This window comes from Clarias gariepinus, chromosome 12, assembly GCF_024256425.1.
Source record: "Clarias gariepinus isolate MV-2021 ecotype Netherlands chromosome 12, CGAR_prim_01v2, whole genome shotgun sequence".
Lineage (NCBI taxonomy): Eukaryota > Metazoa > Chordata > Actinopteri > Siluriformes > Clariidae > Clarias > Clarias gariepinus.
The window spans coordinates 18,316,012-18,340,831 of NC_071111.1; the positions used below are offsets into that span (position 1 = coordinate 18,316,012).

General features: G+C 36.5%; 1 protein-coding gene across 1 annotated transcript; it reads left to right on the forward strand.

The window, feature by feature from the left end:
• The first annotated feature begins 2,204 nt into the window (after positions 1 to 2,204).
• Positions 2,205 to 23,377, forward strand: LOC128534734 (mucin-2-like). The gene is made up of 18 exons (XM_053509147.1): positions 2,205 to 2,226; positions 5,641 to 5,772; positions 5,983 to 6,132; positions 6,265 to 6,359; positions 6,442 to 6,574; positions 7,414 to 7,457; positions 10,878 to 11,026; positions 13,083 to 13,221; positions 13,322 to 13,420; positions 14,342 to 14,545; positions 14,824 to 15,066; positions 15,252 to 15,408; positions 18,440 to 18,550; positions 18,754 to 21,546; positions 21,813 to 21,896; positions 22,268 to 22,500; positions 22,645 to 22,831; positions 23,172 to 23,377. The coding sequence occupies exons 1-18, from the start codon at positions 2,205 to 2,207 to the stop codon at positions 23,375 to 23,377; spliced, it is 5,181 nt and encodes a 1,726-aa protein (XP_053365122.1).
• The last annotated feature ends 1,443 nt before the right edge of the window (positions 23,378 to 24,820 follow it).

Here is a 24,820-nt window from a genome sequence, read left to right on the forward strand (position 1 = left end):
AAAGTATTTCACTAATTAATATAATTAAATTTAATTAATTTGTGTAACTAAGAAAGTCAGTTTGCTCAACTCTTAAATTATTTTTTTGCCATTTTTCTGTGATTTGTTTCATAGCTAAACATCCTCTAATGCTGGGGGTTCCACTAGTTTTGACAGGGGATTTAGGATCTGGCACCTCACATAGTATTTCCTCAAGAATCACAGAATAACTTCCACTAATGTTTTAAAATCTACTAGCTGGAATGCTTATAACCTGGCCTCTGATTATAACCAAGCTATCCCAGATTTGAGGATGTCACATTCCCCAATCAGATATCACAGTTAACTTCATGCATAAATAACTCAAATATTTATGTTTCCCAGATTTGTCGCAAATTTCAATCTCAAGCCATGGAGTGCTTGGCAGATCGGATGGACGATTTTAAAAAGCTCTGCACCCCAAACACCCACAATGTACCTGAGGAAGTGAAGTGCTCTTTCTTTGAGGAGTTCCTGCGCTTCTGCGATGACTCAGAAGTACCATCACGATCAACACTGCGATCACAAACTTCATGCAGTAAGTGGAACAAGTTTATTTACCGCCTCACAATGTATTTATAGGGCTTCCTTTTTTCTGAGATAATTTTACATAAAAAAATTAATAAATGTTAAAATTTCTGCAGAAGAGCCTTCCTGTCCTGAGCATTGGACATTTCATGAAGACGGTGATGCTTATCCTCCCACCTGCTCCAACCCTGAACATCATAGCGATGTCACGACCAGAACTTGCCTTCCTTCAGATGGTGTGTGTTTCTAGTTTCCAGTATTGTAATTAACATATAACCATCAACCGTCAATGGTTAAATACAATGATGGTTTAATAATAAGACAAGGAAATTACATATTTTGGTTATAAGCTCATGGTGTTTAGGTAAACCTTCTGAAGGATGAGCCTTGTTTGCAGATTAAATTTTTTAGGCACATACAATATTGATTTTTCCCTACGCACACAATAATCATGATTTAATTGTCCAGACCTAATGACAAAGTGAAGCTGTTACTAACTATATCATCCATAATAAAAATGGTCTGATATCTGATGAAACAAAAGAATATCCTTACAATGTAGTAAGGGATCTTAAACACACCTGCTTCAGAGAGCCAAATTATCCTAGAAACAATTACTTAAATTCATAGGTTTGTTATTATCAAATATGATATTATCTGTGGCAGGTGGGCATTTTAACAGATAACACAGTAAATGCTTGCTCTGTGCTTGGATCCTTCACTCCAATGCCCCACCATGACACCCCCCTCTTTCCCATACTGATGACTGTGCCAGGCTACTTTTCCACATTGGCAACTGACAGTGTAATTAACAGTGTTGGGTGTAACGAGTTACAAAGTAACATGTTATAATTATTTATAATAATAAAGTAACGCGTTAGAGTACTTGGATTACTTTTTTCTAACGAGTAATCTAACGCGTTAGGTTCACCATTTAAGTACTCAGTTACTTAGTTATATTTTCAAAAATGTAATCCATTATTCAGACAATTTATTGGTGAGATAAGGAGTATTAGTAGTTAACATATTATGGGCCAAACTTCGCTGAGTGATGAGGGTAGAATAATTATAAAGGTCTTGACTAAAACAACATGCATGAGGAATCACAAAGGAGTTTTCATTTTCTGCAATGGAAAAGTCTACTCTAACTAGGTACTTTTATCATGCCTTTTTGGGTCCAATTTTTTGTACAGTTTTTTTTTTTCCAGGCATTATGCTTGATCTACCACCAAGTAATAGCAGCCATGCCTCTCTCTCTCTCTCTCTCTCTCTCTCTCCCTTTCGTTTGTGTTTATCACTCTCTGCTTCTTTCCTTCAGGTTCTGTCCTAAATGATCGAGCTGAAGGCCACCACAGTGTTAAGGTAGAAGACTGTCCTTGTGTGCATGGGAGAGGAACGTATAAACCAGGGCACAGGCTCAGCTTAAAGTGCCAAACTTGGTAAAGACATACTTCTAAAATCTCATATGGTCTGATTGGATATCATCTCTTGAGATGCTGTTTTTATTTCTTTACCCTATCATAACATTTGGCTATGCTTTTTAGTGATTGCATCAAAGGAAAATGGGAATGTTCAGCCAATACCTGTCAACCTCCATGCATAATTGAAGGCCACTCTGTCACTACCTTTGATGGTAAACAATATTATGTGCCCGGAACATGTACCTATATGGCTGCAAAGGTAAGTTTTAAAAATTTCTATCTATTAACATGTTCAATCAGCCCTTGGTAAAATCCACTGGTGCCTGGTTTATAAAAGTTTCTTATATAGACTGGTGTGGTATTTGTATATAACGTACACAATTTTCTCTACTTACATGTGCAAATGCAATGTAAATACTATGCAAATATAGTTGTTGTACAGTATTAGTTAAGAAATAGTGACAAGAAAAAACTGTTGAAGCTCAGAACATGTTGTTGGATAAAGCTCCTTTAAACAAGACATTTGAGAATAAGGAGAAAAGGACCAAGAGGTAGTAAGGGGCCATATTGAGGAGGGCTTTGTCGGCGATGAGAAGAATCATAAACTGGATGTCAAAAAATGAGCATTATGTGGTCAAGGGAACAAGACAGTGAGAGGATGTGCATCAGAATTTATTGAAAACCACTGAAGGTTAATTGTGAGGTTCTGAGGGTAAACCAGCAAAGATTATATTGCAAAATCAATGAATGTTTCTGAAGCTGAAAATAAAGACTGAAAAATATATATTTTATATATATGATAGATAGATAATAACTATTAATAAATTAAATTGGTCTCTATTCTATCAACTGATATTTATTATCAGTTGACAGAGGGAAGTATTCATAAGACTGAGTGATGTTCCTAGATGAGACGGATGGAGTAACTGGTCAGTGTTAAATGCAGATCTGAGTTCGCTGAGGATGAGGATAATGAGGTGTTTGGATTCAGTAGAGTTTAGGAAGCCATTGGTAACATTGAGGGGCACTGTTTCAGTGGTGTTTTTATGACAGATGAAATTGCTGCAATTAATTGAATTCATTACTTTTAAACATCTCACAGCTCATTAATGCAGTTACTTACTGCCCACTAATCCAAACCATTGGTTTAGTGGGCAGTAAGACTATCGGACCTGTCTACTTTCCTGGCAATTTTAATATCCATGTTGACCTTACCAAAGCTATCCTGAATCCTTTTAATGCCTAGTACAATAAAAAAAAGATACTATGTAATATAACTTAATATAACAGTATTCTTTGTCTTTTTACAGGGATCAAACTGGAATGTGATTGTCAAGTTTTCTGGTGTAAAAATAGAATCAATAAGTTTTACTTTGAATGAGGTATATTTTACATTTTTAGATTGTGCTGATTTGTTGTCAGATATATTTTTTAAAGTGTGATGATTATTTCCAAGGTGATAAAATGTTTGTCTCTATATGTATTTAGGATACATACACCTTCTCATTAAACAGTGTTCAACATGGGGGAAAAGATATCACTATCACAGATTTGTCACAAACTGGTAAGTTTTCTACAAATCAAAATAAATATGATTTAGATATTATGGAGTCATTATATTCAGAGGTTGGTAAAGCAGGAAATCTCTCTCTCTCTCTCTCTCTCTCTCTCTCACTCTTTCTCTCTCTCTCTCTCTCTCTCTCTTACAAGCACTTTTTTTAAGTTGCTGTGGATAGGAACGTCTGCCAAATGCCCAAATGTAAATGTGTCTATATATATATAAGTAGCAGTCAAATATTTGAACACAGATTTTGATTCAAGACCAATACAGGATTTTTTTCCAAAACAATAGTCAGTTGTTATTTAAAAGACACAGCTGTTAAAAATTATTATTGTCAAGTGCATTTAAAAAATCCATTAAGGCTCTCATGAAGACCATACCAGAACAGCAAGACCAAAACAAACCTCTGGTGTTGTTCATTTAAAGTTACCAGCCTTAAAATCACCAATTAACAGCACCTGAGATCAGAGCCTTTACAGTTTGTAATCCAAGGCACTCATATATCAAAGTTAATCTCCCCATAAGAAATAATGGAAACTTCAATGATTCATTCCACAATGCAAAATCATTTGTATAAAAATTATTAATACAAAATATGAAGTAAAAATAAAACAAATTAAACTACTACTTGGCTCGTAGCTAGTATGAGGGAGACAAAAGAAAGGAGAGAGGAGAAGTGGGATTAATGTTTAGCATGACGTGTACAAACACATACACTAAAGGAATCTGTAATTTTTTTTTCTTTTTTGATGACATTATCAAGGATCCTATCTAATGAAACTTGATTTTGCCTGCCTTTAAGGATTTTGCAAAAATGTGACATTGCATTGTCGGGAGCACAAAATGAAAAAAAAATGCTTTATGCGCACATAAGTGGTCACAATGCTTTAGTAAAGAGTACACGCATGCAAAGATGTTGTCTATAAGAGTGAGGCATGTGCACTGAGACCAAGCTTTGGAAGGCGATTACCCATAATCCTGCAGCGCTAGAAAGAGAAAAACCATTGGCCCAGTTACAGTATAATCACGTGATGCTTGACAGACACAGCTTATAAGTACTGTTCGCAAGAGCAAGACCTCACTTGTTAAAATTTTACATTTATTTAAAATTTTTGCTCTTCTTGCAAAACACTTGCAGACTTCCAATTTACTTGCAATCCACTGTATAAGGCTTGATAGAGCTTAGGTCACAGATACATCTCAACATTAACTGTTTAAGGAGATTATTGCCTATTTGTGATGCCTTTGGTATTGTTTTACAATGCACAGTATAAAGAAATAAAAAATCAAGAAAGGCCATGGAATTAGATGTCCAGTCTTTTGACTGGTACAGTATATGGTATAATTGAGGACAAAAGTCCTTGGTTTTATAGACGGAATGGTCCTCATAAATCTTTAGGTTAAGTTGTATATAAATGTTTGCATCAAACCTGACAAAACACTTTTAGTGGATTTACAAATCTATTGGAAACACTAACTTCCATTATAGTTACATGTCTATGTAGTTGATTACCCTTATCAGCTAATTACCAGGCTTTAACATGGCACATCTGATTTGCATTTGATTTAGTTTCTTAAATCAATTCTAAAATAAATGGCCAAGATCACACAAAAGGCTTTCTTAGAAGTAGAACTGAAATTTAGTTTGATATTCATAGGTAAATATGTTTATCGCAAAAATACTATGTAAGTTTACTAATAATGGTATACTGTTTATATAATAGAATTATCAATAAATCTTACATTTACATTTACATTTAGGCATTTGGCAGACGCTCTTATCCAGAGCGACTTACAAAAAGTGCTTTAATGTTTACATAATCTTGTCACATTCAAATTGATAGATGTTTTGAAACTTGAAGCGTGTTTAGTGCATGGACTTAAACCATATACTATTGCCATTATTCATGTACTGCTCAAACTCCTGAATATATAGGGTAAAACCGGAAGTGTTCCCTTAATTTTTTATGGGCATGTTTTTATAAAGCAGGGTTTTTTTTTTTTTTTTTTTTTTTTTTTACACAAATAAGGCACATGAGTAATCAGGGTTATGTTTATAGTGTAAATGTAGCTTGTTGCCTGTCTCATACAAGTTAAACTTTTCCTTTTCAGAACATGCCACAGTCTTCTGGCAGTCTTCGATGTTTGTCATGGTCCACACAAGTTTTAAAATGAAGATGCAAGTGCAAGTTTCTCCTGAAGTTCAAATCTACTTGTATCTTCTAAAAAATGAACCAACCAAAGGTGCATTCATTTATTGTGCAGAGTAAATACACTATATGGCCAATGGCTAAAGAAAAATGGTTATAGTAGTACTAGCAGGAAAGTACACATGGCGGTCATGATTAGGCATCAAAATTCTTTTGGCAATATAGTGTATATCAGTCACAGCCAAAGTTTGTTGGTACCATTGTGAAATTTATTTATGTGCATATGTATATTTCATTTTTACAGGTCTTTGTGGATCATACAACCACAACACAGAAGATGACTTCACTGCAAGCAGTGGTATTGTGGAAAACTTACCTAAGCTTTTTGCTCTATCTTGGGCGGTGGGGACCTGCACGCCAAATATTCCCCCTCTTTGCGTCAACATGGACAACGGTACAGCTAGTATACTAATATATAAATCATACTATTGGGTAGTAATGTTTTTCCTTAAATTTCCTTCTTGTGTTTATTTATTTATTTATTCACTTTTACTGATTTTTTTTTTGGTATTGTACTTCTACTCAGAGAAATATGCCATAGATAAATGCAGCCATCTGAAAAACATGAGTGGCGTGTTTGCCCTGTGCCATGACTATGTGCCTGTTGCCTTCTATTTTGAAGTAAGGAACAATTAATTTTTAAATTTTACTTGATATATGGGTGAATATTTGTATTAAATCTAAATGCATTTAAATCCCACAGACCTGTGTTCAGAGAACCTGCCAGTCAGCTACTGACCTATGGAAGAGTGCATGTGTTGGCCTGGGAAACTACGCTAAAGCCTGTGCTAGCCAGGGTGTCTACATTGGTGACTGGAGAGCAGAAACGGACTGCCGTGAGTCTAATATAAGATAAGCCATTTAACAAAGCATATAAAAAAGTGTTAATGTGCTGAACAATAGGTAACAATGTGCACAATTAAATCCAATGCAAATACCAATGTATGTAAAAAATTTAATGAAACACGACATGAAATACATACAGGTCATTCCAATAATTCAGACACTGATCTATCCAATCAGATCTTATGGGAAATGTACTCTATATGCATCAAAAGAGTGTTGTGAGCTTCTGTGACTTTAATTCACACCCCAAGTGGCTAGTGTGTAGTCATTTGAAAAAAGGTCGTCAACGAATGTTAATACTACTGTACTTAAAAAAATATAAATCCTTCAGGGCATCTCTGCGACAACATCCTTTTATAAGGAAACTCCCACATTTCCAACACCTGGGACAAAAACATGAATGGGCTGCTGGTTATGACAGAAAAAATTATCAGGATAACTGGACCTGTGTTACTGCTTGCATGCCATTGTTCTAAATGTTTAACATGTAACTTTAACATGGGGCTTTCCAACATTCTTGAATTTGATCTTGATTTGGTACAATTTTAAGATCACAGAAAATCAAAGGGAGCTCGTCTAAGAGTTTAATACGGCACATTGCAGTCCAGGAGAAAGGGTATTGGTGGCTTAGTGGTGGATTTCTTGCCTGCCATGCGGAATGCCTGGGTTCGATTCCCAGCCACTGGATGCAGTGCTAGTCCCAAGCCCATCTATTACCCTGACCTGGATAAAGTGCTTTTTAGAAATGAATGGATATGTTACAGGACTTTCTGTCCTTAGAGTAATGTGCAACCCATTGATTTTATATTTTTCTTTGTCTGTGTTTCAGCTAAATCCTGCCCTGAGAATCTGATATTTGATTATGCTATGCAGGCATGTAATCGTACATGCCGTTCATTCTCTAGTCATGACCCAACCTGTGTCATATCAGATGACACAGTGGAGGGCTGTGGATGCCCTTCTGGCACCCATCTCAACACACCCCTCAGGTGCAGCCCTCAAGCCCTCTGCAATTGCAACTACCCAGGTGGAATAACAGGTCCAGGGAGCAAAATTATTGATGGACGCCAATGGTATGTTTTGCTGTTTAATCACATAGTCACATAGGTGCCCTATATTAACAAAAACATTTGCAACCAACAAACTGAAACGTGTAATTAAAATATTATTATTATGCATGTAAACTGTGCTGGGTATTTGCTTTGCAGCCTCTGTGAAAATGGAAATCTCACGTGTTCTGATGTTTGTGGTAAAGTTCTTATTCTTTGATATATTGAAAATTTAATTATTAATAACTAGTTATACACTGTAATGACTATGATTGTACAGTGGAACCCCAGATTGCGAGTAACACGGTTTGCGAGTATTCTGCAAGACGAGCAAAGATTTGTAATAAATTATGACTTGAAAAATTAACAAGTCTTGGTTTATAAGTACAGAGTATCATGTATTACGCATGCGCTTCTTGTTTTGACGCCGAGCATCACGTGATCACAACTAAGCCTATGGTTTTTCTCTATCTTGCGCCATGGAATTGTGGGTAATCATCTCCCCTGCTGGGTCTTAGTGCTCGTGCTCTTACTGGTATAATCAACATCTGTGCACAGTGTACTGTTTATTATAACACATGTGTGCGCGCGTGTAAAGCAAAAGCAAAGTCTCATTAGAGTGGTTGAAGATTCATTTTTTCCCTTTCCACTTTGTGTGCGCGCAAGTCATTGGACCGTGCCCCTTCACACACACGCACACCTCCTCCTGTCTTCACACACACACGCACACCTCCTCCTGCCTTCACACACACACGCACACCTCCTCCTGCCTTCACACACACACACACACACACACACACACACACACACACACACACACACAGCGCCTGTGCGCATAAATGGAAACAGTTTTTCCAGAAACAAAAATCATATGTCAATCATTTATTTTTACTTTTTTAAAGGTAAAGTGCAGGTTGAATTGTTTTATTTTTACTTTATATTTTGTATTAATTATTTTTATGTATTATTTTTGGGGGGCTGTTGAACGAATAATTTGAGTTTCCATTATTTTTTACGGAGAAATTCGCTTTAATTTTGATACACGAGCCCCCTCCCAGAATTAATTATGCTCGCAACCCAAGGTTCCACTGTAGGAGTTATTTATTGGTAGATTATAGACTCACAGACCACTTTAATAGCAAAACCTAAATGCCTGTGCATTCATGCAGTTAATTAGCCAATAATGGAATAAGCAATAAGTATACATAAAGAGCTTAAATTGATGTCTACATAAACAATTAATTTGATGTGGGGTGGGAGGAATGTTATCTTAGATCCACTAATCATAGCACTGGTTGCTGTGCCAGATGTCTAATGGAATTTTCACTTAAAGCAATCAAAAGTTTATACTACAGAATAATACAACAAACAAGAAGAACTTTTTGTCAGCCTTAGTTCTACTGTATGAGCAAAAATGCCTTCTAAAAGAGGAGGGTTATAAGAGAATGGAAAGACTGGTTTGAGAAGACTGTATACCATTTAATAAAGCAGGGTGTTCAATTCAAACAGGAACTTTTGATTGTGCAGAATAACAGCACACAGTTATGAGAGTAAAAGCTACCTTTATTTATCTATATAATCCCCTGCTATACTAATGCACTTATCCCAGGACTTTGTTTTTGTCAGTTTGACTTTTTCCCTTCTGAAACGCTGGCTTCCCATGGATTTATTTAATGGCTCAAACATGTGGAAATGGCTTGCAGCTGGGTCAATACTGTAAAGAGGAATATGGCAATAATTCCCAGTTAAGTTTGTATAATGTGCAAGTGGTCATGAATGATTATGTGTACAGTTCCCACAGACAGATAGTTCTCTGCTGCAAGTTGGCGATAGGATCGCCATTCACAGACTCATGGCCTTCTTTAAAATGTTTGTTCCATTCAAAGGTTTTACTGCAGCTAAAAATCTAATCACAATACTCTGCATGATGTTTTCCATAAATGTCAATTGGTTCTATGCCTTCATTTACAAGACATTTCATTACAAGTCCTGATTTGACTTGAACACTCCTCATGCTATAAACCTTTGACCTATAACGCATAGACACCCACACTGGAAGGTTCATGGTGGACCATAAAAACATCTCAGAATAGAAAACAGGTAAACACTGCAGCAAAAAAAAACAGAATCCCCCACTGGTTTTATCTTACAGTATCTAAGCACAGGAATACACTGGGAACAGTTTCACAGAAACTAGACAGTTACCAATTGAAAAAAACAACAACATATTTTTCTATGATCAAATGTCCACGTTTGGTCAAGCTCCTGATCTGTATCTGCATGATCTTAGAACTAAATCATTAACTAGATAAATGCATGAATGGGCAGGGTTACAGGTGATCCAGTTAAATCAGTGAACTATAAATGGACATATGCTTAAACAGTATATTCAATAATCTGTCACAAATCTAAAGCCTTTCATGTTCTTCTTACTTCTTTAGATTGTCCACATGGACAAATATGTGTCCATTGTGCACAAACACAAGTAGACACAGCACAAAGGACATGTGAAAGCCTGAGCAAGCAAGTGATGATTCCAGTGTCTGATGGGGCCTCACAGGTTTGTAAAAATTTTTACTGGTCTCTGAAACCACATCCCTAATAATACAGTACCAGTAAAAAGTTTGGGCAAACCTTCTAATTCCATGCTGATTTCCTGAGTCCTAAAGGCATGAAAAATATGCAATAACCTCTTTTGAACAGTTGATATTTAGATGTGTCTGCTACTTATTTTCTATAAAGCCTTCATAACCACTCTAATCTGAGGTGCTGTTTGTTAATTTATGATTTCTGAGGCTGGTAACTCTAAACTTCTCCTATGCAACAGAGGTAAGTTTTGGTCTTGCTTTCCTGGAAAGGTCATCATGAGAGTCATGAAGCTTTATAATGGTGTTTGACGTGTTTTACAAATGCATTTGACAATACTGTTCTTGCAAGAACTATTCCAGAATAGCTGACCTCCATGTCTTAAAATATCAACTGACTGCTGTTGTTCTTGTTACTTAATTACTTAATGCTATACTGTATGTGTTACTTCATAGTTTAGAATTATCCATTGTTGCTCTACAGTAGATTGTATAAAATAATCAATAAACAAGAAACATAGAATTGGAATTTGATCTATCTTTCTGTATAATTCTTTTTGTCTGTCTGTTTGTAGCATGCATTTTACATCATGACTGAGAGGTATATAATTATAGTTTAAAAATTAAATAGATTTTTTTTGTCTCTCATTTGCCTACAGCCTATTAACTGCATCAGTGGATGTTACTGTCCAGAGGGCCAGTATGCCGACCATAATGGCCACTGTGTGACCAAGGAGAAGTGCACATGTAAATTCAGTGAGAGGGTTTATGCATCTGGGCAGACTGTGGAGTCAAACTGTAAATTATGGTGAATAAAATGTCTTATGATACACAAAATGTTTTATATACAATCTTGTGTGTGTGTGTATGTGTGTGTGTGTGTGTGTGTGTGTGTGTGTGTGTGCATGTGTAAAAGTTAATTTACATGCTGCCTAAAATATATTTTAATTGTATGTGTTTTATTGTGTGAAAACATACAGTAATAAAAATCATCTGATCATCACAGGTCTTAGTTCCAGGCAAATACAACCTCAAACAAACAGGGACTTTTTTATTTTTTTACAATGCCATTATTTATTTAACAAAAATTAAGCCAAAATAATAATAATAATGGGGCAATACTAAGTACCGCCTTACTGCTTCAACAGGATTTAAGTTAGTTCAAGTTAAGTTTTGCCTTTATTTGTCACATACAGTATATGGTGGGACATTCTAAGTGCCTCACATATGCAGTAGCTTGTACAGTCATCGTTATCAGCAACAGCAACTTTATTAGTCTATTACATTATTGTGGAGAAATTTCTGGCCTATTCTTCTTTACAATGTTACTTCAGTTCATTGACATTTTTGGGCGTTCTCTTATGAACAGACTGCCAAAACTTGTGCTATTATAGAGGTGTACACACATGCTGATTAGCAGATAATCTAAGACTAATAATTAGCAAAACAAGTCAAGTCAAGTAGGCTTTTTTTGTCATTTCAACAATTTACAGTTTGGTACACCATAAAACAAAACAATGTTCCTCCTGGACCAGGGTGACATACAACATAAATTAAAAACATCAATTAACAAAACTATCTAAGACTCCTAATTAGCTAACTATCTGAGACAACAAATCAACACTGTGAATTAACATAACTAGCTAAAAACTAAAAAAGACGAAAAGACAACATAAAGTGCACTTGTTTAGTAGCAGCATTTCCCTGTAACTTACCAACTTAAATGGACCAATGGTAACTCAGAGGGTTAAGGCACTGAGTTACTGATTCGAAGCTCGGTGCTTCAATTCCCAGCTCCCTCAGGTTGCCATTGTTGGGCCTTAATTAAGGTCCTTAACCCAGTCTGCTCCACAGGTGCAGAATCCTGGCTGACTCTACACTTTGACTTCAGCTGGGATATTTCACGCTGGGATATTTCACTGGGAATTTCACTGTGCAGTAATGTACTGTATATGTGACAAATAAAGGCTTAACTTAATTTAAACTAACTTAAATCTCAAATCCTGTTGAAGCAATAAGGGGTACTTAGGGGTACTGCATGATTTTTTTTTACTTTTTGGCTTCATAAATGATGGCATGGTGAAAAAGTTTTATGTTGTTTGTCTAAAGATGTGTGTGCCTTATACTAACACTTGCTAATATCAGATGATTTTTATATTTAACAAAATACATATGAATAAAAGAGGCACTAATTTTTACACATGCCTGTATATATAGTATATACATAATAACATATTCATAAAGAGATAACAGTTGCTAATCTTTTGCCCATTTCCCCTCTTTTTCTTTAATCTTTTTTCTAACCTGGGTACCTAGTGGCTTTGACTTTTCTATTATTTTTTATTTTCAAGTATTAGTACATTTCTTGACTGCTACTGCCTTCTTCACCATTATCCAACAGTTTACTACTAAGTGTAGGTATGAATATCACTCCAAAAGTGAAAACTATTGACACCATTGTCTTTACACTAGTTTTAACTAAAACAACTCTTTAGCTAGATAGGCTAGAACTAATTTGTAAAATCAGCAAGAACAAATACATTCAATATGTTGTCTTAGTACTTTTGGCCAGTGTGATTGATTTTTGCTAATTACATTGCTATAAAATGTTTAAGGTGTTTTTTTTTTCATAGATTACCCCAGTCAGGCTTTAAGTCAGGAATCAGCAAACAGACTCTGACCAGATTAATTGACCCACATGGCAACATGACACAATTGACATCACAATAGAAAAGCAATCGCTTTTTTTATGCAGAATTAATGGCAGCTCATATTTATACTGCTCAGCACTCATACTTATAAATATGTATAAACATGCATTTATGTTTAATACATGGTGCATGAACATGTAATTGTTTTTGCAGCACGTGCGAAGGGGGCCAATGGAGCTGTAAAGGTGATCCATGTCCAGGAGTGTGTGAAGTCTTTGGCAATGGACAATATAAGACCTTTGATTCCAAAAGGTATCGTTTTAATGGCCACTGTCAGTACACTCTGGTTGAGGTAAGTAATGTTCCATGAATATTATGACAAATGAAAAGGTTAAGGTAAAATTAGTATGTATTACATAAACTTCACTTATTCATTTATTTGTGTGTGTTAGGATGCTCAAAGCTCAAAGCTGTTTTCTATTAAAGCGGAGAGTGTGCCTTGCTGTGATGAAGCTCTAACCTGTTCCCGTGCCATCTCAGTGAATCTTAAAGTAAATTATACCACTGTTTATGATTCTGAGCATGCATTTTATGAATATGTTTATACAGAACCCTAATATCAGCTTTGTGCCAAATTAGTTCTTATTTAGGGTTCAATTCTGTTATTGTTTAAATTTGGTTATTTTATTTGCTTAGAGGCATTAAGATTTTAATGTGATATCCAACCCTACAATGATGCATTGTATTTTCCTAAAATGGTTATTGTCCTAAACTGACTGCCATGTGCAAAGGAATATGTTTAAGATTAAGTTCTGCTCTTACTGAGATTGCATTATGACGTGTTCATTATTTGTTAAATGTACCATATGTTAAAATTATTACCACTTGTGCAGTCATAAACAAAAAATGCTTAATAAAAAAACTTATCCAAAAAACACTGTAAATACTACTGTACATGTGAAGAGGACAGATGCTAGCTTAGTAAGGGTTGAGTGTTATAGGGGCCAAATTCATTGCTATCATTGAGATAAGAAATTAGCTGACAGAGTCATAGGAAAACAGAAAGTACATCCTCCTTCAATCGTGTAGTCCAATAAAAACATATAAGTAAAAAAGGATGTCCTTCTTTCTCAATAATTGAGTATATTTTCATGCACACAATCTCATTTACTGCTACAATCTCATCCCCACTACAATGCACTGTACCAAATTTTAACAAATTTCTGACAACCCCTGGTGATTTTCCACAGCCTTAGGATCGTACTTGTTCACAATCAAATTTGAGAATGTGGGAAAACCCCTTAAAATACATTTAACAATTGCTTGAGGAAAACAAAGGTGTAACTGTGACTAGGCATGGGTTTAAAACTGCATTTTATATAAGATTTAAAAAGCTCCTACAATAATTTATATCTAAGGATATGTCCATAGATTGTGTTTTTTTTATAACACAATTTTTTGACTTTGAACAGGATGAAAACCACAATGAAGAAGTGACTCTAATTCTGCGTGATATGAAAGTAACGACAATATCTAATGGCATAATCTATGCTCAGCAACTGTACTCTATCCACACCGTGGGTCTGTATATCATTATCTCTGCGAATAGCCTGGGTCTCAATGTGATTTGGGACAAGCAAACCAGAGTCAAAATTGAGTTGCAGACCAGTTGGATTGTAAGGCACTTTTTATTACTTTACCATGTGAACATGTTTTAGGCAGCACTGGTTAATAATAAAACTAACCTGAATCTAAGAGGTTTTTTTTTTTTTCATCTGAACACCTATATAACAGGTTTATTCAAATGGTCTGGGGTTATAGATGTAACAGGAGTATGACTCTAATGCTATTGGTTTTTTTATGAATGTTAATTTCATAATTGTGAATCGAAATCTAATGTGTCTGTGTCTCCCGAATTCCCATTATTCATGTTTCCTATGTGTGTGACTGACAGGGCAACGTGACAGGACTGTGTGGTGACTTTAATGGAGAATTAATAAATGACTTGATGACGAGCAGTTCCACTGTAGTGTCCAGTTCACTGGAGTTTGGGAACAGTTGGAAGACAGCCGTGCCTCCCTGTTCAGATGTGACTAAAGAATTATTTCCTTGTGAACACCATTCATACTGCTATGCCTGGGCACAGAAACGCTGCATGATCCTACACAGTGACACATTTAAAGACTGCCACCTAAAGGTAATTTACCAGTAATGCTATTTAAACAGTTTTTAATGAATTATGAGTCGTTTTTGCCCTTGTACAAACATTACTGGATGTTGCATGATCAGATTTTTAATGAAAAGTATAAAACACTCTAGCAAACTGTAATAAAAAACCCCAACAATTCCTTGTATAAAGCATGGCTTTCTGATGACTTCCAGGTTGATCCAGAACCTTACTACCAAGCCTGTATTCTGGAGTCATGCTCATGTGATTTTGAGGGCAAGTTCCTGGGATTCTGCACAGCAGTGGCAGCATATGCTGATTCCTGCGCAACTCAAAATATCTGTATTAAATGGAGAACCCCAGACCTTTGCCGTATGTACAGTATCTTGCAACATTGAGAAAATTCAATATATATATCGCATCTCAATTAATTAGAATATCATTACAAAGTTGATTTATTTCAGTAATTCAATTCAAAATGTGAAACAAATTTGTTATATGGATTCATTACACATAGACTGATGTATTTCTTTTGATATTTTGATGATTATGGCTTACAGCTAATAGAAACCCGAAATTTAGTATCTCAGAAAATGTTATTATTACTTAAGACCAATAAATAAATAAATAAATATATGAAAATTTTTTACAGAAATTTTTGACTACTGAAAAGTATGAATATACTGTATATAGCAATCAATACTTGGTTGGGGCTCCCTTTGCATAAATTACTGTGACATGGCATGGTCTCTGTACTCCTGAGGTGTTATGGAAGCCCAGGTTGCTCTGATAACAGCCGTCAGATCTCCATTGTTGGGTCTGGTGTCTCACATCTTACTCTTGACAATACTCCATAGATTCTCTATAGAGTTTAGGACAGGCGAGTTTGCTGGCCAATCAAGCACAGGAATCACATGGTTCTTAAACCAGGTATTAGTACTTTTGGCAGTGTGGGCAGGTGTCAAGTTCTGCTGGAAAATGAAATCAGCATCTTCATTAAGCTAACCCGTAGAAGGAAGGATGAAGTGCTTTAAACCTGTCTTGTAGATGGCTGCCCTGAAAAAAAAAAAAAAAACACAGGTGTGTGGACCAACACCAGCAGATAAAATACAGTAGCTCCCCAAACCACCACTGATGGTGCAAACTTTACAATGGACCCCAAGCAACTTCGATTCTGTACGTCTCCTCTCTGGGGCCTTGATTTCCAAATAAAATGAAAAATATACTTTTATCTGTAAAGATGACTTTGGCCCAGGTCAGCAGTCATCCCCTTGATTGTGTGGCCAACTGAACCAGACTGAGAGACCATTTGAAGGCTCAAGACACCTTTGTAGGTGTTTATAAGTTTAAAAGTTAATTAGCTGATTAGAGTGTAATACCATGAGTCTACAATATTCTACTTTTCTGAGATAGTGAACTTTGAGTTTTCATTAGCTGTAAGCCATGATCATTAAAATAATTTTAAAAAATAACCATTTAAAATTGATCAGTCTGTGTTTAATGAAGCTACAGTATGAGTTACACTTTTTGAATTGAATTACTGAAATAAATTAGCTTTTTGAGGATTTTCTATTTTACTGAGATGCACCTTTATACCAGTCATAAGTTAACTTATTTAATGTTTTGGTTTGTTTTTACCCCAACATTGTACATTATTAGTAAAGACGTTTTACACTGCATATTTTTAATCTCAGTCAGCTTCATGAGGTAGTGACCTGGAATGGTTTTTCAACAATCTTGAAGTTCTCAGAGGTGTTGAGTATTTGTTGACTCCTTTTCCTTTACTTTCTGGTCCAACTTATCCCAAACCATTTAAATTGGATTTCGATCTGGTGATTGTGGAGGCCATGTCATTTGATCCAGTATTCCTTCAATCTCATTTTTTGGGGGAGAAATAGCTCTTACATAAACTAGAGGTGTGTTTGGGGTCATTGTCCTGTTGGAAAACAAACAGTGGTGTGATCTAATTTTTGACGAAATTACCATTCTTTGACTAAGGAGATCCCCATACCATCACACCTCCTCACAATGGAAACCACACATTCAGGAACAATCCATTCACTCCCCTATTTTTTTTTTTTTTTGGCCCAAGCAAGTCTCTTCTGCTTATTGTTTGTCTGTTGCTTTGCAGCAGATCCACCCTGACTCACACAGTCTCGTCAGAAGATGTTTAGATATGTTTGATGCTTGAACTCCGAGAAGCATTTCTGAGAAAAGGAGAAGGAAAGGGGCTACTGTGTAGGATGACTTTGTCTCTCTCTCACACATATAGACACACACACACACACACACACAATAAAAAGTTTTATGTGCACACACATGTTCACAGTGTTTTAGTAAACAGTATATGCAGCGTTCGGTTTAAGGGATGTGGGTCCCCCCTTTTGAAAAAAATATTAAAACTTTCTAAGTTTGATAATTTTCAAACTAATAATGGCGATTAGCCAATTAAAATTTAATATAGTAATGCGCTACTCACAAGCTCGACCAAGTTTGGGTAATTTTTTGCATTTTTTCAATGGCCAAGAGAACAGTTCAAGCACAGCTTTTGACTTATTTCAAAAAGAAGAGAACCGAACGTTTGATACATATGCACAAACGATGCGATGAAAACAAAGGATTCAGTTTAATACGGAAGTTTTTCAAAACAACTGACAGTTTTAATGATTATAAAAGCAAAAATCTTTACCCAATTTTTTGTCATTTTATTCTTAATTTAAAGAAAAGGCTGTGTTTTTTTTATTAGACTTTGTGGCTTCACCTACATGCTTGGGTGCAAAAGGGTAAAAAAATTTTTTTTTACTTGTCATAATCGTAATTTGATGATTTGGGCGAGTAAGAGAGAGAGAGGGAGATTTGATGAGCAAGCCAAAGAAAACCCATCCTCATTTGGTTGATAACGGATAGCAGGAATTATATAATGACATCATGTGTGTTAGGCTGCTGAAAGTTCAACAGCAGTTGTCCAAGTTATCATGGAGTCCAGTTCAGCACAGGGATAAGTCAGCAGGTGCAGATGACAGAGAGGGGTCTGGAGCTCAGGAGCAGCATATGTAGATCCAAACCATCATAAAGGAGAATGGAGGCAGTCTTTCTCTGGATGCCTCAAGATGCTCTCAGGATTGGCCTCTGCCTACTGGAGCTGGCAAAACCTCCAGATGCCTCGGGATGGGTAGAGAAAGAAAGAACAGGTGAAAAAAGAACTAGCATGGTTGCCATTCAGGATATTAGCAGGACGTATTATCAAATCAATTATCTTTATCATGGAATTATATATAAAAAAAAAAAAAGATTCCAAATGTACAGTCTAAGGATATGGGGTTTTTTTTGTTATAGTTTTCTTTTGTGGATGTGGTAAAGTGGATGTGAAAAAAATTCTTTGTGTGTCCTTTTTCTTTAACAGCGGTCTATTGTGACTTCTACAATGAAGTAGGCGAGTGCAGCTGGCATTATGAAGCATGTCCTCATCAATATAAGACTTGTGGGAAAAACATATTCTCTGGAAGGCTTGAAGGTTTAAATTTTTCCCCTTTTCATCTTTTCAGTTAAAAATGAACAATTTATGTAGTAGTTCTGGTTTTTGGCATGTAATGGATAAATGTATTAATTGAGTTTTGGATACTGGTTTGGTTGGTGGGGAAATGCTAAATAATAAAAAGTGTCTATTAGTGATTTGATGTTTATATAGTAATAAGTAATTACACAATTCTAACAAAGGTTGTTACCCACGATGCCCTGCTGAGATGCCATATTATAATGAGGACATAAAAAAGTGTGTGCAGACTTGCCCTCCAGTTGATGAAATCATAAGTACAACAACTCCAGAACCCACAACTACAACTATGAAAACCACAACCACAGAAATCACTACTACAACTCCAGAAACCACAACCACAGAAATCACTACTACAACTCCAGAAACCACAACTACAGCTATAGATACCACAACCACAGTAATTACTACTACAACTCCAGAAACCACCACTACAACTCCAGAAACCACAACCACAGAAATCACTACTACAACTCCAGAAACCACAACCACAGAAATCACCACTACAACTCCAGAAACCACAACTACAGCTATAGATACCACAACCACAGAAATCACTACTACAACTTCAGGAACCACAACCACAGAAATCACTACTACAACTCCAGAAACCACAACTACAGCTATAGATACCACAACCACAGAAATCACTACTACAACTTCAGACACCACAACTACAGCTATAGATACCACAACCACAGAAATCACTACTACAACTCCAGAAACCACAACTACAACTCCGGAAACCACAACCACAGAAATCACTACTACAACTCCAGAAACCACAACCACAGAAATCACTACTACAACTCCAGAAACCACAACTACAGCTATAGATACCACAACCACAGAAATCACTACTACAACTTCAGAAACCACAACTACAACTATGGAAACCACAACCACGGAAATCACTACTACAACTCCAGAAACCACAACTACAACTCCGGAAACCACAACCACAGAAATCACTACCACAACTACAGCTATAGATACCACAACCACAGAAATCACTACTACAACTCCAGGAACCACAACCACAGAAATCACTACTACAACTCCAGAAACCACAACTACAACTATGGAAACCACAACCACGGAAATCACTACTACAACTCCAAAAACCACAACTACAACTCCGGAAACCACAACCACAGAAATCACTACCACAACTACAGCTATAGATACCACAACCACAGAAATCACTACTACAACTCCAGGAACCACAACCACAGAAATCACTACTACAACTCCAGAAACCACAACTACAGCTATAGATACCACAACCACAGAAATCACTACTACAACTTCAGAAACCACAACTACAACTATGGAAACCACAACCACGGAAATCACTACTACAACTCCAGAAACCACAACTACAACTCCGGAAACCACAACCACAGAAATCACTACTACAACTCCAGAAACCACAACCACAGAAATCACTACTACAACTCCAGAAACCACAACTACAGCTATAGATACCACAACCACAGAAATCACTACTACAACTCCAGAAACCACAACCACAGAAATCACTACTACAACTCCAGAAACCACAACTACAGCTATAGATACCACAACCACAGAAATCACTACTACAACTCCAGGAACCACAACCACAGAAATCACTACTACAACTCCAGAAACCACAACTACAACTATGGAAACCACAACCACGGAAATCACTACTACAACTCCAGAAACCACAACTACAACTCCGGAAACCACAACCACAGAAATCACTACCACAACTACAGCTATAGATACCACAACCACAGAAATCACTACTACAACTCCAGGAACCACAACCACAGAAATCACTACTACAACTCCAGAAACCACAACTACAGCTATAGATACCACAACCACAGAAATCACTACTACAACTTCAGAAACCACAACTACAACTATGGAAACCACAACCACGGAAATCACTACTACAACTCCAGAAACCACAACTACAACTCCGGAAACCACAACCACAGAAATCACTACTACAACTCCAGAAACCACAACCACAGAAATCACTACTACAACTCCAGAAACCACAACTACAGCTATAGATACCACAACCACAGAAATCACTACTACAACTCTAGAAACCACAACTACAACTCCGGGAACCACAACCACAGAAATCACTACTACAACTCCAGAAACCACAACCACAGAAATCACTACTACAACTCCAGAAACCACAACTACAGCTATAGATACCACAACCACAGAAATCACTACTACAACTCCAGAAACCACAACTACAACTCTGGAAACCACAACCACAGAAATCACTACTACAACTCCAGAAACCACAACCACAGAAATCACTACTACAACTCCAGAAACCACAACCACAGAAATCACTACTACAACTCCAGAAACCACAACTACAACTCTGGAAACCACAACCACAGAAATCACTACTACAACTCCAGAGACCACAACCACAGAAATCACTACTACAACTCCAGAAACCACAACCACAGAAATCACTACTACAACTCCAGAAACCACAACTACAGCTATAGATACCACAACCACAGAAATCACTACTACAACTCCAGAAACCACAACTACAACTCCGGAAACCACAACCACAGAAATCACTACTACAACTCCAGAAACCACAACCACAAAAATCACTACTACAACTCCAGAAACCACAACTACAGCTATAGATACCACAACCACAGAAATCACTCCTACAACTCCAGAAACCACAACTACAACTATGGAAACCACAACCACAGAAATCACTACTACAACTTCAGAAACCACAACCACAGAAGTCACTACTACAACTCCAGGAACCACAACTACTGAAATCACTACTACAACCATAACTAAAACTCCTAAAACCACAACACCCATAACTACCAATTTTTCCATAATAACTGGGCCAACCCCCAGTCCACATCCTCAAGTGGTTAACACAACAGTGGCAACTAAAGGTATGTACTTCTAATGTTGTTTAAGGGGTTTTATGGAGATTTTTTACTTTCATCTTTTACGAAATCACATTCCTTTTCTGTTTCTCCTTAATATTCCCTTCACGAATCTGCAACTACATCAATTACACCATCAACCCCCTATACTCCAGAATGCAAAGATCTACAAAAAAACAAATTATGGCAACATGGTGATCAATGGACAGAGAACTGCTTCAATTCTACTTGCGAAGAGGGTGTTATTCATAGTACACCTGTGAAATGTGAAGCTTCAAGTCAACCAGTGTGCCCCAGGAACACTCACAAGCTAATAAAAGACAAAGAAGGCTGTTGTGACATCTGGGCGTGTGACTGTGAGTGCATTTGGCCCTCTCTACAGTTTTACAATACTATTAAAAAACCATTATATATTATTTTTCTGGAAAGTGTTGGTTTTAAGACATTCCAACCTGTTGTATTTTTACATTATATATATATATATATATATATTAACCATTATAATGTAAAAAGAAACCTTATAATATTTTTTATTTAATCTATTTAGTCAAACATTCATCTATTTTCTCCTTGTTAAGAACCACAAGAGACAATGAATCTGTAAAGTAAATCTGTAAACAGACTAATAGTATTAACCAATGAAGGTCGATCTGTACTTTGTGCTAATATTCTGTCTCTGTTTTGTGAACTGTTATTATGCTAAGAATTCTCCCAATATTTCCCCCAGGTCAGTGTGATGTCTATGGAGACCCACATTATACTACCTTCGAAGGAACTGAATTTAATTTCCTAGAAAACTGTACATATACCCTAGTGGAAGAAAATACTTCACGTCACAATTTTAAAATCAGTGTTGACAATTATTACTGTGAACCATTTGCATCTTGTGTCAAGGGCATCATTCTAAAGTACAAAAACAACACAGCCACCCTTCAAGTTATTCAAGGTTCCACAGTAACAGTAAGTCTATATGAATGTCCAATAGTTGTATAATGTTGTGGTGAATATTAGGTTGTTTGTACATTTTGTCTTATGGTGCTGTGCATTTTGTGGCAGATACATAGATGTTTGGCGCATGTTAATCTGATCTGTTATGTTTTCCAGGTTACTTTGAATCAAGTAACAATACAGCCACCATATCAAGCGGATGGACTTAGGTTTGAGACTAAAGGTGTAAAGGTTTATATTTACATTGATGAGATTCGCTCATATATCTTTCTCAGTATATGGAACACACTGAAGATCAATCTGGCAATGGAGCACTTCTTACATAACACAAAGGGACAGTGTGGTAGGTGTCGAGCTTTTTGACTTGCTTTGTTTTAATAAAAATATATTTCTTTTTCCAAGTATTGTAGCACTAGCTACAATAACCACATTTTGCAAATTTGATAGGTTTTAATTATCCAGTACGGTTATAGTTATTAATGTGTATTTTCAGGTACTATGGTCATCACAGTGGCCATAATCATACTACGTATTATGCTATCATTGTACTTACTGTGGTACAATAATTAATTGAATGAGTTAATTACATTGTATTATGGTATACAGATAATTATTTCTAAAAAAACATTTTTGACTGTACAGATCATGCTCTATATAACTTTAGGTTCCTTTTGTACTTTCAGGCGTTTGTGGGGGTGGCTCATGTTTGCGTAAGAATGGTAAAATTGAGAGTGAAAACTGCTGTGATAAGACTGCATATGAGTGGATAGAGGATGATGTAAAGAAACCACACTGTCAGCAAGTACCCAAGGACGTCCCCTGTTCTCCACCACGTCCAAAACCAACACCATGCCCAGCTCCTCACTGCGAGGTCCTCAAACATAAGTAAGCGTTTAGATATATATATTTTTGATATATTCATTTTTTTTTTCTCGCATTTTAAGGTCATGATTTTTTTTCTAACGATTTTTGGAAAGAGTTGTTGGATTTCCTACAGTACAGAATAGATTATTTTCCCCTAAAATGATTACAAATAATGTTTATATTTCTGTTAAATGTTTGCAATGAAACGACGCGGGTCTCACGAGGGGCAGAACCGTGCATAAATACTCTGCACTGTTCAGAATGGGCAGATACATAGGCCGCTACCCCATGGAGTTTTGAACAGGCAGAGGCGCGGCCAGGTAGATACGCGGTTGCCAGGCAACGCTGCCGTAAAGCAATCAGCCTGAACGCCCCACACCTGGCAGTGTGTTTATTTATAGGTCCTGACACCTTCGCACTTCTTGTGGTCATATAGGTAGCACCGGTAAGTTATCAGGGTCAAAAACAAAGAGAAAGAAAGAAAGAAAAGAAAAAGAGAGAAAGAAAGATAAGGACAAAGCGCGCAGCCTCTGCCTCCCTAAGACGCCGGCGAGAGAGTTAAAGTGAGAAAGAGCGACACGCCTCAGTTTAAAGGGCGCTCTCAGGTTAAAGTGTACAAATAAATCCCCGGTAAGAGCGAATGCACCGAGAGAAACTTAAGTTTTATTTTTAGTTCTGTCCGTTCTCTCGTAGATGGCGGAGCTCTGTTTATTTTGTGTTTTCAGTTTTCTTTTGTTTCCTTTTTGTTCATCAATTAATAATCCCACGCTATCTCTGAACGAAAAATTCTTCCCGTGCGTATCATAAGCATTCTTCCTAACTCCTGTTTCATTCACCCTCTCTGAAGCCCTTTGTTTGGCTCTTATACACATTATAACATCTCGTGGTGCGGCTCTCTATACCGCACAATGTAACATGTAATCCATGTTCTCTGCATGAAAGTAAAAAACAAAAACAAAAAAAAAAACATTATTATGAAACCTGTGAAATCACGCCTTTCTTCACAATACTTTGGAGAGCTTGGGAGGTGTCTTAACTGTTTAGGACTTCTGAGGAAATGGTCTTCAGGCAAAAACATCCATGAAGGAAAGACATTTTGGTAACACTGAATGACACAGGGCTCGTAAAAGATATGCTTACATTTACATTTAGGCTTAAACAAAAATTGTATACCTTTTTGTGACAGATCATGTGCGGTTTGCAATTGGTCATATTGAACATTTTAAATGCGGAGCTTGCTACTTAAAAAAAAATTAATAACAGTGAGGATGAAGCCATGATACAACGGGGATTGGGGTTTATTAAAATTTCAAAAATAATAAATCGAACTTTGCTTTTACAGCACCACAGACCATGTACAGATTCATACATTTCCGTATGAAGTGCTTGTAATTATATTTCAGTACATCACAGAAACAACTGAAACAAAGATCTAAAAGCAGTTTAGCAGCAAACTTTGTGAAAACTA

Coding starts and splice junctions, on each gene's coding strand:
- LOC128534734 (XM_053509147.1), top strand. CDS start 2,205: ATGTACCTATATGGCTGCAAAG. Junction 11,027..13,082: donor GAGTCAAACTGTAAATTATG/GTGAATAAAATG, acceptor TTGTTTTTGCAG/CACGTGCGAAGGGGGCCAAT. Junction 22,832..23,171: donor TAACACAAAGGGACAGTGTG/GTAGGTGTCGAG, acceptor TTGTACTTTCAG/GCGTTTGTGGGGGTGGCTCA.